Raw genomic sequence first — 16,235 nt, 5'->3', positions numbered from 1 at the left:
AAGGCTTCAAGATCAGGTGATGGCAAAACAACTTCTAAATTGTATATCATTTCTATGTTATAGTAAAGTGTAATTTTGGATAACTAAACCCCCAACAAATTTCTGAGATCACTTTTGGACCTTGCCACCTTCTCAAGCTTTTAATATTAAAGATTTCTAAATCCACCCTCTCTCTGCTATAAGTCAATGGTATACTAGATTAAATACATATTTTCATTTATCTTCTTATATGTATTATAATCAGCACTGCTTTAATCATACAACCATCAGTCAATTAATTATTAAATTTACCCATAAAATTGGAGGCCTGGAATGAAAAGGAGGGATCTAAACAGCCACTTAGTATTTTATTTATATATATAGAAAAATTTTAATTTATAGTTTTTAACTAATCACAAAAATTATCTTTTGTGTAAGAAAAACCATAGGAAATGGGAGACAAGAGAGGAGTCAAAACATCAGGAGAAATATTATTTCAGCATGTTTTAACTTATCATTTAAATGATACTGAATATAAATATCTAAATGGCCTAATCCTGTATTAGGTGTGGAAACATACCCATCTAGTACCATGAAGCCTTTCAGGTAGCATTGTGCTGACTTTTCTTCCTTTACATGGATGACCTTTATAGAATAATTAATGATAACACTGAACACAAAAAAAACTGAGGAATCTGACATTGTGCTCTTTAGCTAAGATCCCAGAAATTCACATGACCTACCACACTGGAGGCGAAAGGAAAATAATTTGGCTTTTGATTATACAAATCCATTAAATCAGTCAAATTTCTAGTAAAACATGGAGTATTTTTAAAAGTAACTAGACCTTAAATAATTTAAGGAGCTACCTACATTTCTCATTCACTGAACAAGTATATATCAAATGTGTGCCAGTTGCTGGGGTGACAATGATGAAGACCACCTGACACGGTCTCTTTTTAATAAATTCATTTTTAAAAAGATTTATTTACTTTTAGAGAGAGGGGAAAGGAGAGAAAGGTTGATCTGTTGCCCCTTATACATACCCTGATAGGGCACCAAATCTGTAACCCAGGCATGTGCCCTGGGTTTGAACCAGGAATTGAACCAGTGATCTTTTGCTTTGCATGATGATGCCTGACCAACTGAGCCACAATGGTCAGGGCACAAGGTCTCTTTTTAAGAACGACAGACATTGCATATGAATAATTTTATTACAGTTGTGAAGGAGTGATCCATCTGTCCTTTTCAATCTATGACCCCAATCTGTAACTGCAATATCATGATGCTGGCTGGGGTATGGTAAGGAGGAGTTATGTAATATGTAATGAGAACTTGTAATGAATGGGTCTAAGAGAACATCTGGGAAGACCTTGAGATATCTCGAACTTTCTAGGACAAAACCCAAAACAAAACAAATCACCCAAAACAAGAATAGGTTGAAATGAAGCTGGAGAGGTAAGCAGGAACCTAAAAGACTGAAGAATTTAAGCCCTGAGGAGAAGTGGAGAGCTTCACTCTAAAGGTTCAACAGATCATGCAGAGCTTTGAAGGTCATATTCAAATTTTGGATTTACAAATTAGAAAAGAGTGGTTAATAATTTAGGTACCTCACTGAGATTATAATTAGACCACAGGTAATTCAATTTCTGAAAATGGCTTAGAGAATTCTTTTCAGACAAAAGAGAGTTTTGAGTTGTTTTGTTTTAAAAGTTATATACATAAATACATTCACTTATTGAGCACCAGCTACATAACCGATCTCTGCCTGAAATCCATGGTCTTTCTAAACTGATGAAGGGTGACTACAAGGTAGAAAACAGACATGACTGGTAAAGGTATGACTATCTTAGAGCATAAATATAGGTTTTTGAGAGCCTTTAGCAACTTTCTGGGACTGCCTTCTCCACTTTGATAATAAATTTTAGTGTAGTTTCTAAGGAAGTCTTTAGTCCTATTCTTCCCTACCATTTTCAGCCCCAGACTATATAACTCCATGTGATGTGGCTTAACAATATTGTAAATGGAATGTGAATGAATATACAATGTCCCAAATAAGATAATGGATATAAAGATTCAATAAGTATAAAATCTATCTTTTATTTAAAATGAGGCATATTCTGAAATACCACAATGTCAAACCCTGAGTATAAGCTGACCGATAAAAATTGCTTTATAATGGAATTTAAGTAAACTGCTCTTAATTGATAAAAACAAAAAGAGCAGAGTACTTATAAATAACTGAATGTCCATATTCATTATTCTAAACTAAAAAATTCATGTTTTTAAACATACTGGAAAATCAATCACTATGAACTAACACCTCAATATAAAAATAAACATTATCAGGGTAAACCAGGTAAAGGGACCACTCTCATGGCAATTTCCTCTGAATCTAAAATTATTTAAAAATAAAAAGGTTTATAAAACATATCTGGTGTGTATAAACAGAGAGCATATATATGGGCCTGAAAAATTACTTATTTTGGTTATTGCAGAATGTGGTGGTGGACTTAGAGAAAAAGAGTTGAAATCTTAAGTAAAATTTTTATCAGGAGTAATGTGAAATCATGAAAAAAGAATTTAAAGCATCACATTCAAATACCGGCTCTATCACTCACTAGATGGGTGACCTTGGACATATCACTTAACCTCTCAAGAGTACTATGAAAATTAAATGAGATGTGAAAGTAGTTTGTAAACTATAAAGCCTTGTACAAATGCTAGCTATTATTAATTCAAATTTCTCAGCCTTAATTCCTTTTTGTAAAGGACTACCTTCATTTTATATCATATATTCTTTCAACAGAACAAGAACACACTTTAAAAATGGTATTCGAACAAACAAATACAGCAACTTAGTTTATTACATGCAGATTCTTCTGCATTGTTGCTAACAGTTCACTGGTCCAGAATTACTAAAATACTTAAAAAACTATACATTATGTAAACAAAACATAAATAAGACAGCATAGTTCTTTGTACATATAGTTTAGTACAGGTTATTAGGGATTTAGGAATATGTACAATTTTACACCATGGACTGCATTTTCACAATGCATAAATATATATATATATTTTACAGAAACAAAAATAAGTTTCACTAATGACACAGAATACCATATTGTAGGTACACACTGCAAAGTCCAAATTCAAGAAGAAACATGTCTTGAAACAAAAAGAAATGCAAGTGTGCAAAAGGCTAGCTTACTCCAAACCAGTCAAACCTGACTTTGTTCAATTTGTTATACAGACAGGTAAAGCCTGTCTACTTTAAACAAACAACCTCGGAAAACATATACCAACAAGTGAAATGGAACAGATTGAACAGATTTTTCCCTCCCCAAGAAAAAAAGCCTTGTTGCAAGCCAATGAAAAGATACATTAAAACACACACACACACACACACACAACTATGTATAGTATGTTTTCAACAGTATAATCAAGTTAAAATTTATATGGGAGTCAGAACAATGCCCCATTATTTAAAAACTGGCTCGTTTAGTCTAAATTCAAGATGCAGCTGTGTCAGGCTTCTCTAAGCCAGATGACTGAAAAGCTGGGAAGACAGAGGCAGGATTTCGACTGGCAGATACAATTTGAGACAGCGAGGAAGAGAGTGAAGAAACCTTAGATGCTGGAGTACTTATGGTATTCAAAATGGCTCCTTCAGGGCTAACCAACAACTTTTTGACTGAGGTGTCCAAATGAAATACTGAAGTGCTACTTGGCAGTGGAGGATTACTAGAGCAAACTGCAGAAACCAAAGATGTCTTAGCTAAAAGAGTACCTGGAGGAGACTTAATTACTGAAGTCGATGACACTGTTGGCACAGGAGGTGGAACAGAAACTTTAGCAGTTGTGTTTATGATTTGTGATGTTGTATGTACTGGGGGTAGAGAACTTGCATTCCCAAGAGAGTTTACAATTTTTGTAGAGGTTCTTGGAGATTGTTTTACAGGCTGCCCACTTAAAGAATTATTTGATAATAGCGTGATCTTCTGGGCAGGATTATCCACTGGGGTAGGCTGAATGCCTTGACCAGTGTTAAGAACTAAGGGAGGTCCATATTTTGGATTAGTGGATATAAGGAGAACATGGCTGCCAACTCCAAGACCTTGAGGTGGAACAATAAACCGGGTTCCATTAATCATGATCTGAGTACCAGGTGCCAAAGGTGTACTGGTATTGATGACTATTTTTTGCTGAATACAAGGTTCACTGAACTGACCTCCCACCACATTAGTTACATTTGATGGTGCTGTAGCAGTATGAATAGTAGAGCCACCTGGAGTAGAACCATAACTGGAGGTTGATTTTACTAAAGCAGGGGACATTTGCTGGTTTGGCAGAGAAGCAAAACTGGGAATATTAATTATTTTGCCTGGACTTGGTGAAAGGGATGGCAATTCAATTTGAGGTTTATTTGTGTTTGTATTTGTTGGCACTGTAGCTGAAATCCCTGGTGACTGAAACTGGACAGAAGTCCGAGATTGTCTTTTAGAAAGAGACACAGAATGTGTGGCTCCTGATACTGTTGCCCCTTGTGGAACCGTGTTGATTATTTTAGGGGATATAGTCACAGGGGTAGGCAAGGCAACATTAACAGGAATTTGCAAAGCTGATGTCAAACATTTAGGAGACACCGTTGGTTGTGTAGTTGAAATCAGAACAGATGATGCAAGATGTCCTGTTTTCACAGTTGATATAGCCACAGTGTTTCCGAGATTTGATGTGCAAAGTCTATTTGACAAAATAGGCATAATTCTTGAAGAGGTATCATTTCCACTGACTAAAATAGGAGGCCGTGTCCCAACTGAAGCAGAGGTTGAGGTCACTGAAAGAGAACCTAAAGATACATTTGCTCCTGTTACTGAAAACATGTTTACTGTTCTTGCTGAAGAAACCACTGATTCATTAACAGGAGTAATATTTTGACTCACAAAATTTGAGCTTACTGGAATTGAATTACCACTTGTTGACACTGGCAAAACAAAGCCCTTGGTACTTTTTTCTTCTCCTTTTGGGGTTACATTTTGCAATATGTTAATTGATGGTATAGCTGACACACTGCCTGAAGTATTTACAATTGCTTGCCCTATGTTTAGTCCAATTTTCACATCTCTTATCTGAGACACAGTTGGTGATGAATTTATTTTTATTGGTGCTCCCACTGTAGATGGAATAAGCACTATCTGGGGCTGCTCTGGAGTCTTAACATATGTTTTATTCAAGGGGGGAGGAAGAGTTTGTTTTAATGGTTCTGCCACAAGAGTTGAAGTGCCACTGGAAATTGGAGCATTAATAAAAACTAATTTCTGTGCAGGAACACCTGTAGGTGTTGGTGCAGGTGTCACATTAATTGCAGTTCCACTGCCAGAAGAAAGAACAGATGGAGCTGACACCAGCATAACTTTCTGAACTGCAGTTCCACTGATTACATCTCCATTTGTTGCTGCTGTTGCTTCTGATCTTGTAACAGGGACACTTTTGGTGATATAATCTGCTTGTTGCTGTTTAGTTGAAGTATGGATAACATTTGCATTGGTTTGTCCAAAATTTCCTGTTGACAGGCCAATTACACTTACTGAACTATTTGCTGTTGATGGTAGCAGAGTACCAGAGGAAACAGGGGTTTTTAAGGGAGAAGGGGGCATGTGTGAAGTCTTATCTATCACGTGGCCCAAATTACCACAAGGTTGACCTAATGCAAGTTTGAGATTTTTCCCTGTGGATGAATTAAAGCCAGCTGGAATGGAAACAGAAGTCGGTGTTTGGCCAAAAGGTGGGAGACTAGATGTAGTAGTCATTCCAGCTACTGGTGGAAAAGCAGAGGATGATGAAGTTGTTGGTTTTGGCACCAGAAATGCCTGAAGCTGAGGAGAAAAAGTGAAAACTGAATTTGAAGATAAACTGTTGGGTGAATTTTGTTCTGAATTTGTCTGTACTTTTACAACTCCAGTGTTCCCACCTCGTGTCCTAACAAGAATTGACTGTGAATCCCTTATACACACAGTTTTCAGTTCTTGCTTTGCTTCAGAAGAATCAGCAGTTTGTTGTGCAAAACAGTTGAGGGAGCTACTGGGATTTGCAGATCCACTTAGTGTTGTTGCTGATAACAGAGGCTGAACTGTTGAAGTTGTGGGTGAAGCAATGGGCTGGGGGAATGTGGCTGCTGAGACTGCATTCTTGACTTTTCCTGCCTCACTCTGGCTATTCTTAACTGGTGGTGTCAATAAATTACTTATGGAGGTTACAGGTGGCAAAGGCTGTGGTCTAGCACTACTTGCATTTGACAAAGATGTAATCGTCTTGTTGAAAACTGCATTAGGTAGATGGGTGGAAGAAACAGTTCCTGTTGACTTCACAAGAATTGATGGTGAAGAAGAGTTCACATTTGCTATCTGCTGGAAAGATAAACAATGTTGCTCTGTACCTTTTTGTTGAAGTGGTGGTATTTCTTTTGCAACTGCTCTCCCTTCCTTGTGCTGAATCACAAAATTCTTAGGCAAAATGAGAACCTGCTGCATGATTTTTTCTCCTGTTTTAGGATCTAGCACAGGTTGCATCTGAATCTTTACAGAGCTGTTATGAAGGTCTATGGGCAACCACTGGCCACAGGGCATTCTGTATACCATCTGTAAAGGACCTTTTTTACTGGTGTGGCAGGTCAATGCTGGCTTTATAGGGCTCGCTTCTGGAGGAGATATAACTGACTTTTCCACAGAAGAAGCACTTCTGCCTGTGGAGGGGGGCAGTTGATTTGTTAAGGTCACTTTGTTCCCAATGTTCTTTGCAAGCAAGGCCTGAATAGGTTTGGTCCCTTTCTGGAGAGTAGACACTGGTGTTGAATCCATTGAGGCGAATGACTCTGGAAACAGTGGCTCTGTGTGATTTGGTTCATCCAAACAGTCAATCTGCATATCATCTTCTGCATTCTCAACTGTTGTCTCATTTGTGCTTAATTTTGCTTTCTTCCTTGGAGAAAGCTCTTTTGTGCTATCATCCAGATGACTAGTTTGTTTAAACTGTCGCTTAAGTGTTTTAGGCAGTGTCTTCAGTACCTCTTTAGAAGGCAATTCCTTTTTCAACAACTTGCTTCTGGCCATAGGAAAATCTATTTCTGACAATTTCATATCAGCTGAAAATGATAAAATGAGCAGTTTTGTTAATATAAGCACCAAGTGAATAGTAGTAAGACCAGTATGAAAAAGAAAGTCAATCTCTGAGCTGACAATTTATTAAGAAATCTATAGGGTGATTCAAAAGTTTCAGCACCACTGATGGAATTAAGGTAAGGTGACCTTTGACATGGTAATCTTGATATCATAAATATTTTTAAGAACGACCTATTATTAATAAGAAAATTATATTTGATCAACTTCTGCTAATTCTGCTGACCATACAAGTACAAAAGGAAATTATACATATTTTAAAGAGTTCAAGCCAGCAATTATGGCTCAGAATTTAGATTTTGAAAACAAATCTAGTCTCATTCTCTTCTTTATAGGGGAATGTTGGTATCAAAGAGAGATGGTTCTTCATTCTATTCTATTTTTAGACATTCTAAAGGATAAGAAGCGTAGAGCTTTTACTGGTTTTCAATTGTCCCTACAGTAAAAAAATTTATATTCATATCTGGTCAAACTGGATTGATAAGAAGTTACTCTTTTTCAATTTACCAAAAACAACAGGTTAAAAAACAATAGGTTAATTCATTTCTAACCATAAATTTTAATTTTAACCCTCTTTTTAACTAAAGAAAATTATTTAGATTTATAGAATCATATGATCTGATGCATTGAATAAATTATAGATAATCTAGTACAGCCCCCTTATTAGAATGATGTGACCACTCACATCTCATCAGGCTGTCAACTTTGATCATTCCACATAAAAACACTTTCACAGTATTAGGGACTTGCCAACTTCCATTTAAAGCAAACATCAGAAATAGTGCTTGAAAAACAGTGATAATAAGGAGAGGGGCCCTGGCTGGTGTGGCTCAGTGGACTGAGTGCTGGTCTTTAAACCAAAGGGTCACTGGTTTGATTCCCAGACCAGGGCACATGCCTGGGTTGCGGGCCAGGTCCCCAGTAGGGGGAATGTCAGAGGTAACTACACATTGACTTTTCTTTCCCTCTCTCCCTCCCTTCCCCTCTCTAAAAATAAATGCAATCTTGAAAAAAAAAAAAAGAAGAGGATAAACCTATTTCAAAGGAATTGCAGACCAAGGATGTGTGGTCTGTAATGAGCAATGACACACCTATAGTTTAGAGTCAGGCACTGGCTCCAGAAACTCCTAGAAACGTAAAATTGACTTTAAACAACATTTTATAAGGACACAGTAAATACACTTTTAAAACATCAGCTTTCTATACTTCATTAACAGGTTATTATTATCTCCATAATATGCTGAAACTTCCCTGTGCTTTTAGTATTCATTTAAAAAAAAGTTTCATTGCCTACCTGAATCAAAGTGATCTTTCTCCAGGATATCTGGAGGTTCTGTTGAGTCTATAGATTTATTGATTTCTACTTTAGGAGATTCTTTTCCAGGATCTCCTTCACTTTCTTCAGTAGTCCATAGTTCTCTAGTAAATTTATCATGATCAGGCTGTCTTCTGAAATCATCATAGTCTTTCTTCAGGCGGCTCCTGAAATATAATGTCCGACATAACAAAAAAATATGTGTATTAAACTCTTGGAAACTAAACATTTAACATTTTAAACTATAAATTATAATATTTTAAGTTAAGTCACAAAAACTTTGCTTTAATTTTAAGCATGTCTAAGATGTTTAGTTCAGTCTTGCCAATGATTATTGTTCAAGAAGACAAAACCCAGGGTGTGGGCATTAGAAATGGAAAAGATTGTATCTGCAATTTCAGAATAAAGTTTTCGAACATATAACCTATTTGTCTTCCTAAATGCTGCTTTTAGACCGAGTAACTGAGAGACAAGTATTTTTTCTAAGTATATTGATAAAAATAGATTTTAGATAACCTTAAAATTACTGATTATAATATAGTTATAAAGGTCATTTAAAAAATTTAATCAGAAATTCTAGGACTTTTGACCAAGATGGCAGTGTAGGTAGATACGCTTTGCTTCCTCCCACAACCAAAAGGACACCAACCAACTTAAAAACAAAAAACAACCAGAACTGCCAGAAAATCAAACTGTATGGAAATCTGACAACCAAGGAGTTAAAGAAGAAACATTAACCTGGAGGGGTGGAGATGGGCAGCTGGGGCAGACAGGATGTGTGGCAAGACGGTGGTGGGTGGGCCAAGTGGTCCCACATTCCCATGTGGATAAACTGGGAGGAACAACTGGGGAGTGAGACAGACTGCACAACCCAGGGTTCCAGTGCTGGGAAATTAAGCCTCACAACCTCTGGCTGTGAAAACCTGTGGTGGTTGCAGGGGCGGGAGAAAACCCCAGTGTCACAGGAGGCTGTAGGAGGGGCTTCTGGGGTCCTAGAACTTACACAAACCTATTAACCTGAAAATCAGCACCAGAAGGGTCCAATTCGCTTGTAGATAGTGGGGAAAGTGACAGAAAGTAGGTTGAGAGCTGAGCAAGCAGCACTGTTTCCTCTCTGACTCCTGAGCAACACACAGTGCCACAATGCAGTGCAGTGCCACAGTGCCACAAAAGGGTTGCCCCACCCTGGTGAATACCTAAGGTTCTGCCCCTTAAAACGTAACAGGTGTGCCGAGACAAGGAAATATGGTCCAGATGAAAGAATAGATCAAAACTCCAGAAAAAGAACTAAGCGATGAGGAGATAGCCAGTTATCAGATGCAGAGTTCAAAACACTGGTAATCAGGATGCTCACAGAAATGACTGAATACAGACACAAAATAAAGGAAGAAGTGAAGGTTACACAAAGTGAAATAAAGAAAAATATACAGAAAACCAACAGTGAAGGGAAAGAAAGTGGGACTTTAATCAATTATTTGGAATAGAAGGAAGAAACAAACATTTAACCACAACAGAATGAAGAAACAAGAATTCAAAAAATAAGGAGAGGCTTAGGAACCTCTGAGACAACTTTAAAAGTTCCAACACCCGAATCATTGGGGTGCTAGCAGGAGAAGAGAAAAGAGCAAGAAATTGAAAATGTATTTGAAAAAATAATAAAGGAAAACTTCTCCAGTCTGGTGAAGGAAATAGACATGCAAGTCCAGGAAGCTCATAGTCCCAAAGAAGTTGGAGCAAAAGAGGAACACACCAAAACACATCATAATTAAATTACCCAATATTAAACATGAGGAAAGAATCTGTTTTTTTAAAAGGGTTTATTTATTTATTTTTAGAGAGAGGGGAAGGGAGAAAGAAAAGGAGAGAAATATCAGTGTGTGGTTCCCTCTTGCTCACCCACCACTGGGGACCCAGCCTGCAACCCAGGCAGGTGCCTTAACTGGGAATCGAACCAGCGACCCATTGGTTCGCAGGCCGGCCCTCTACCCACTGAGTTACATCAGCCAAGACATAAGGAGAGAGTCTTAAAAGCAGCAAGAAAAAAGGAGACAGTTACCTACAAAGGACTTCCCATAAGACTATCAGCTGATTTCTCAAAAGAAATCATGCAGGCAAGAAGGGGCTAGAAAGAAGTCTTCAGTCATGAAAGGCAATGACCTATATCCAAGATTACCCAGCTAAGCTATCATTTAGAATGGAAAGGGAGATAAAGTGCTTCCCAGATAAGGTCAAGTTAAAGGAGTTCATCATCACCAGTCCCTTACTATGTGAAATGTTAAACGGACTTATCTTAAGAAAAAGATCAAAAACTGTGAACAGTAAAGTGACAACAAACTCACAACTATGAACAACTGAACCTAAAAAACAAAATAAAACAAAAACCAACTAATCAAACAATTAGAACAGGTACAGATTCCCAGAAATAGAGATACATGGAACTGCCGGCAAGATGGAGGAACAGGTGGACGCACTGTACCTCCTCGCACAACCAAGATTAGAACAACAATAATTTACAACAATAATTTACAGACAGAATAACGCCCAGAACCAGCAGAGGATTTATCTGAATGGAAGTCGGGCAGCCAAGAAGTTGAAGTAGACCCATTCATCTGGACTGATGAGCCGGGCGGGCGCGGGGCTGGTGTGGGTCGGCAGCGCACGGAGGTTGGGGAAAGTTTGGCGGGAAATCGGCGCGACAGCCATCCGGGGCGCAAGAACGCAGCGGTGATCCCTGAGTACACAAGCTGTGGCTGGCAGACCCAGAGGGGTAGCGATTGTGGACCAGGGCAGAACTCGCAGCCCGGGAGCCCAGAGAAGGGTCTGAGCCCAGGAGAACAGAACTACTGCCATTGTTCCCTCCCGCCCCTGCCCCCGCCCCCACATATAATGTCACAATCTAGCGACTGGGGTGCCCAGCCCCGGTGAATAACTAAGGCTCCGCCCCCCACCGTAACAAGGGCAACCAGACCGGAAAAAAAAAAAGGAGAGACAGGGAAAAATATGTTTTCAACAGAGCAGATCAGTCCCCCAGGACTCATCCTTTTGAGCGAACAAGAAATAGCCAATCTATCAGATGCACAGTTCAAAACACTGGTGATCAGAAAGCTCACGGAATTGGTTGATTTTGGGCGCAATTTAGATGAAAGGATGCAGGTTACCATAAAAGAGATGCAGGAAGATACGCGGAGGACAGCTAATAGTGAAAAGAAGGAATCTGAGTCTCAAAACAATACAGTGGAACAGAAGGAAGACAGAATCAACCAAGCAGGAAAGCATGATGAAATAAGAATTAAAAAATTCGAGGAAAAGCCTAAGAGCATCCAAGACACCTTTAAACGTTCCAATATCCGAATTACAGGGGTACCAGAAGGGGAAGGGGAAAAGCAACAAATTGAGCACGTATTTTAACAAATAATAAAGGAGAACTTCCCCAATCTGGCAAAGGGAACAGTCTTCCAAGGAATCCAAGAAGCTCAGAGAGCCCCAAAGAAGTTCGACCCAAGAAGAAATACACCAAGGCACATCATAATTACATTAGCCAAGGTAAAAATGAAGGAGAGAATCCTAGAAGCAGCAAGAGATAAGGGGACAGTAACCTACAAAGGAGTTCCCATCAGACTGTCAGCTGATTTCTCAAAAGAGACCTTACAGGCAAGAAGGGACTGGAAAGAAATATTCCAAGTCATGAAAGACAAGGACCTACATCCCAGATTGCTCTATCCAGCAAAGCTCTCATTTAGAATGGAAGGGCAGATAAAGTGCTTTTCAGATAAGGTCAAGTTAAAGGAGTTCATCATCACCAAGCCCTTATTTTATGAAATGCTAAAGGGACTTATCTAAGAAAAGAAGATAAAGAAAAAACATGTATAGTAAAAGGACGGCAAATTCACAAATATTAACAACCACACCTAAAGCAAAACCAAAAGAAACTAAGTAAACAATTAGAACAGGAACAGAACCACAGAAATGGAGGTCACATGGAGGATTAGCAGCAGGGGGGTGGGAGGAGGAGAGAGGGGGAAAAAGGTACAGAGAATAAGTAGCATAGAATGTAGGTTGAAAATAGATAGGGGGAGGGCAAGAATAGTACGGGAAATGTAGAAGCTAAAGAACTCATAAGTATGACACATGGACATGAACTTCCATGGGGGGGAATGTGGGTGGGAGGGGGGTATAGGGGGGAGGGGGGTATAGGGTTGAGGGGAGAGAAGGGGGGAAATGGGACAACTGTAATAGCATAATCAATAAAATATATTTAAAAAAAGAGATACATGGAGGGTTATCAGCAGGGAGTGGGTGGGGGAGAATGGGGGAAAAGGTACAGGGAATAAGAAGCATAAATGGTAGGTACAAAATATAGACAGGGGAGGTTAAGAATGATACGGGAAATGGAGAAGCCAAAGAACTTATACATATGATCCATGAACATGAATTAAAGGAGAAGGAACATTGGAGGGAGGGATGGTGCAGGGTAGAGGGGGATAAGGGGAGAAAAAGATGGGACAACTGTAATAGCAGAATCAATAGAATATATTAAAAAAAAGAAATTCTAAGAAACAGTTATCTGTCTACAGAGATTAACAAACAAACAAATCATTTAATCCTGAGAGTAATTATATCTAAACCTTTGGGTCTCACTAGAAACAATTCTTTATTAAGCATAGGGAAACAAAGCAGAAAGGTGATCTTCCAGAGGTCCTTTTCAAATAAAAACATGATAGTTATGTTTCTATGAAACTTTGGAGAAACGAAAATATTTCCAAATGATTATATGCTATTTTAGAGATCCTTTATTATTCCTTTTGCTTTCAACTGAGTTTTTCTATTCTACCCCTAACTTTTAACCTTTAGTTTTTGTTTTTTAAACACAATTTATTTTTGCTATAAATTCTTCTTTTTGCATATTGAAGTTTAAGTTTCACTACTGTCCCTTAACAGTTTTCAGACTTTGGGCAAGTACCTTAAACTTTCTAAGCATCTGTTTATTTATTTATTTTTTTGTACAACAGGGATAATAATAGTCCTTACCTCATAGCATGTGTGGCACAAATATTCAATGAATGTTCGTTAATTATTACTCTCAATTTAGTTGTTTTAAATGAATGCTTACGGGTTTTATAGAGCAGATAAGGGCTGTAAGATACTAGAATGGGTTACCAAAGGATAACTGTAAAATTAATTTTCTTTTAGAAATATCTAGCTGGGTGGGACTCATAATTTTCTTCCTTCTCAGTCTTCTGCTCAGTCTCAACTACTAACTTTGCTTCTTATTTCAGGGAAAATGGAAGAATCAAGACAAAAACATTCACATATTCACATCTCATCTGCAACTGAAGACCTTCGTGTGTACTCATATTTTCTGTCTTATGTAAGCTAGCTCCTCCATTTAAGTATCCTCTCTCACCTATTCAAGAATATCATTCTACCAAATGTCCCTTCCTTTGCCCGAGTCCATTTTTGCCTCTGTATTAGATAATTTCCACCAGTATACAACCATATTATTTCTCTCATAAAAAAAAAAGACAAAGCATCACCTCTCTTGACTCCAACTTGTCCTTCTCCAAGTATTGCCCTATTTGTGTGTTCAACTTCACAGCAAAATTCTAATTCCTCTCCCCTAATTCTCTCCAACAGAATCTCAACTTTTATGTACTTCTCTACCAACACAGCTCAAGGTCATCAATGATCTGTTGCCAACATTCAATAATAAATCTTCAGTCATCATATTATTCGATCCATCATGAGCAGTTCTCACTGACATTTTCTTTACCTGGTTTCTAAGACACCATGCTCTCTCAGTTTTCCTTCTGTGTTACTGAACACTACCCTTCTCAGTCTTTTCTGCTGAGTACTACTCTTATCCACTATCTCTAAACGTTGGAATGCCACAGGGTTCAGTATCTCTTTTTCTTATCTATGTTCATATACTAGGTGACTTCTACCAGTCTCATACTTACATATAATTTATATCCTGACAACTCCCAAATATAGATCTGGCTTACTCTTTTAAATCAGGAACTCATATTAAACTGCCTACTCAGTAATACCAATTAGATGTCTAAAAAGCATATCAAACTTAACATGTTAAAATCCAAACTCTGAACCCCTTTCTTCCTACTCCAAACCTGTTACTCTTTCAGTCTTCCCTATCTTAGCTAATGGCAATTCCACTATTCCAGTTTAGACCAAAAATACTGGGCATCATCTTTCTACTCTCATTTTTTCCTGATACTCGGTATCTAATCCCACCTTCAAGATATATCCAGAATCCAACCACTCCTTGCCATCTGCACTGCTACTATCCTGGTCCAACCACTATCATTTTTTCCCCCTGGTTATTGCTATAGTGTAACTAATTTCCCTGCCTTCATCTTTGTCCCTCTACTAATTTCAACACAGCAGGCACAGTGAGTTTAAACCTAAGTTTCAAAGCACATGCCCTGCCTTTGCTTAAAACCCTCCAATGGCTTCTTAATTCAGAGTAAAAACGAAGTCCTTAAAGACCTATATGATCTGGCTACCTTTCCCAATACTCTTCTGACTTTTGATTCTTACCACTTTCCTCCTCACTCACTCATTCTAGTTATACTTGCTCCTTTGAATTTCCTCTAAATGCCAAACATGCTTTCAACCTTAGGGTTTCTTCATCTTTTTTTCTACAAGGTTCTCTCCCTCATTTCCTTAAGATCTCTGTTCAAACATTAACTTATCAGGAAATTTCTTTGACACTCTGATAAAAGAGCAGTCATCATCTGTCCAAACAAAGCATTTCCTATTCCCCTAATCATACCTTTTCTTCATAGCACTTACCATTTGAGTTTGTCCTTTTCTTTCATTAGCATATAAGCCACAGATGAAGCTAGAAATCACTAACAAAAGGAATATTGGAAAATTTACATGGGGAGGGGGGGTGGGGAATAAGGCAGAAAACTGTACTTGAACAATAATAATTAAAAAAAGAAAATGTACAATTTTGTGAAAATTAAACAACACACTATTAAACAACCAATAAATCAAAGAAGAGATCATAAGGGAAATTGGAATACACAGATGAATAACAATAAAAAACATAGCATATCAAAACTATGGGACACAATGAAAGCAGTGTTAAGGGGAAACTTTAAAGCTTTAAATTCTTACATTAAAAAACAAGAAAGATATCAAATCAACCACCTAAACTAAACCCAAAGCTAGCAGGACAGAAATAATAAAGATTAAGTAAATGAAGTAGGAAAAAAACAAGTGTACAGAAAAATCAATGAAACCAAAAGTTGGTTCTTTGAAAGATCAACAAAAGTGAATTTTGTTGACACAACTGACAAAACTTTAGCTAGGCAGACTAAGAAGAAAAAGAGAAGACTCAAATTATTGACATAAGAAATGAAAGTGGAACCATTTGTACCAATTCTAAAAGGATTATTAAGAGTATGATGGACAATTGTACGACAATAAATTGCATAGCCTAGATGAAATGAACAAATTCCTAGAAACATAAAACCTACTGAAACTAAATCATGAAGAAATAGAAAATCCAAAGAGATTATATCAATAAACCAAAGAATATCTTGACAAAGAAAAGCCATAGACCTGATGGCTTTCCTGGTGAATTTTACCAAACATATAAGAAGAACTAACACCAATCTTTTTCAAACTTTTCCAAAAAAATTAAAAATCAGGAAACACTTCTTAACTCATTCTTTGAGGCCAGCATTATCCCGAAGTCAAATCCAATAAAGACACTACAAGGAAACAAAACCAGACTATTA

General features: G+C 37.7%; 1 protein-coding gene across 3 annotated transcripts in view; it reads right to left on the bottom strand.

Annotated features, from left to right (window-relative positions):
- Positions 1-2,809: 2,809 nt before the first annotated feature.
- Positions 2,810-16,235, bottom strand: part of KIAA2026 (KIAA2026 ortholog) — a 137,479-nt gene continuing 124,053 nt past the window's right edge. For all 3 annotated transcript variants that reach the window (XM_036021657.1, XM_028527423.2, XM_036021658.1), the window contains 2 exons: positions 8,449-8,636; positions 2,810-7,120 (listed from right to left, as the gene is read on the bottom strand). In XM_036021657.1, the coding sequence (XP_035877550.1) occupies positions 3,492-7,120; positions 8,449-8,636 (3,817 nt within the window). In that variant the 3' untranslated portion in view covers positions 2,810-3,491. The remainder of the gene's footprint in view (positions 7,121-8,448; positions 8,637-16,235) is intronic.

The sequence above is a fragment of the Phyllostomus discolor genome, chromosome 3 (genome assembly GCF_004126475.2).
Source record: "Phyllostomus discolor isolate MPI-MPIP mPhyDis1 chromosome 3, mPhyDis1.pri.v3, whole genome shotgun sequence".
Classification (NCBI taxonomy): domain Eukaryota; kingdom Metazoa; phylum Chordata; class Mammalia; order Chiroptera; family Phyllostomidae; genus Phyllostomus; species Phyllostomus discolor.
Note: the sequence above shows the minus strand (reverse complement) of the source record. Positions and strands in the feature narration are given on the sequence as shown.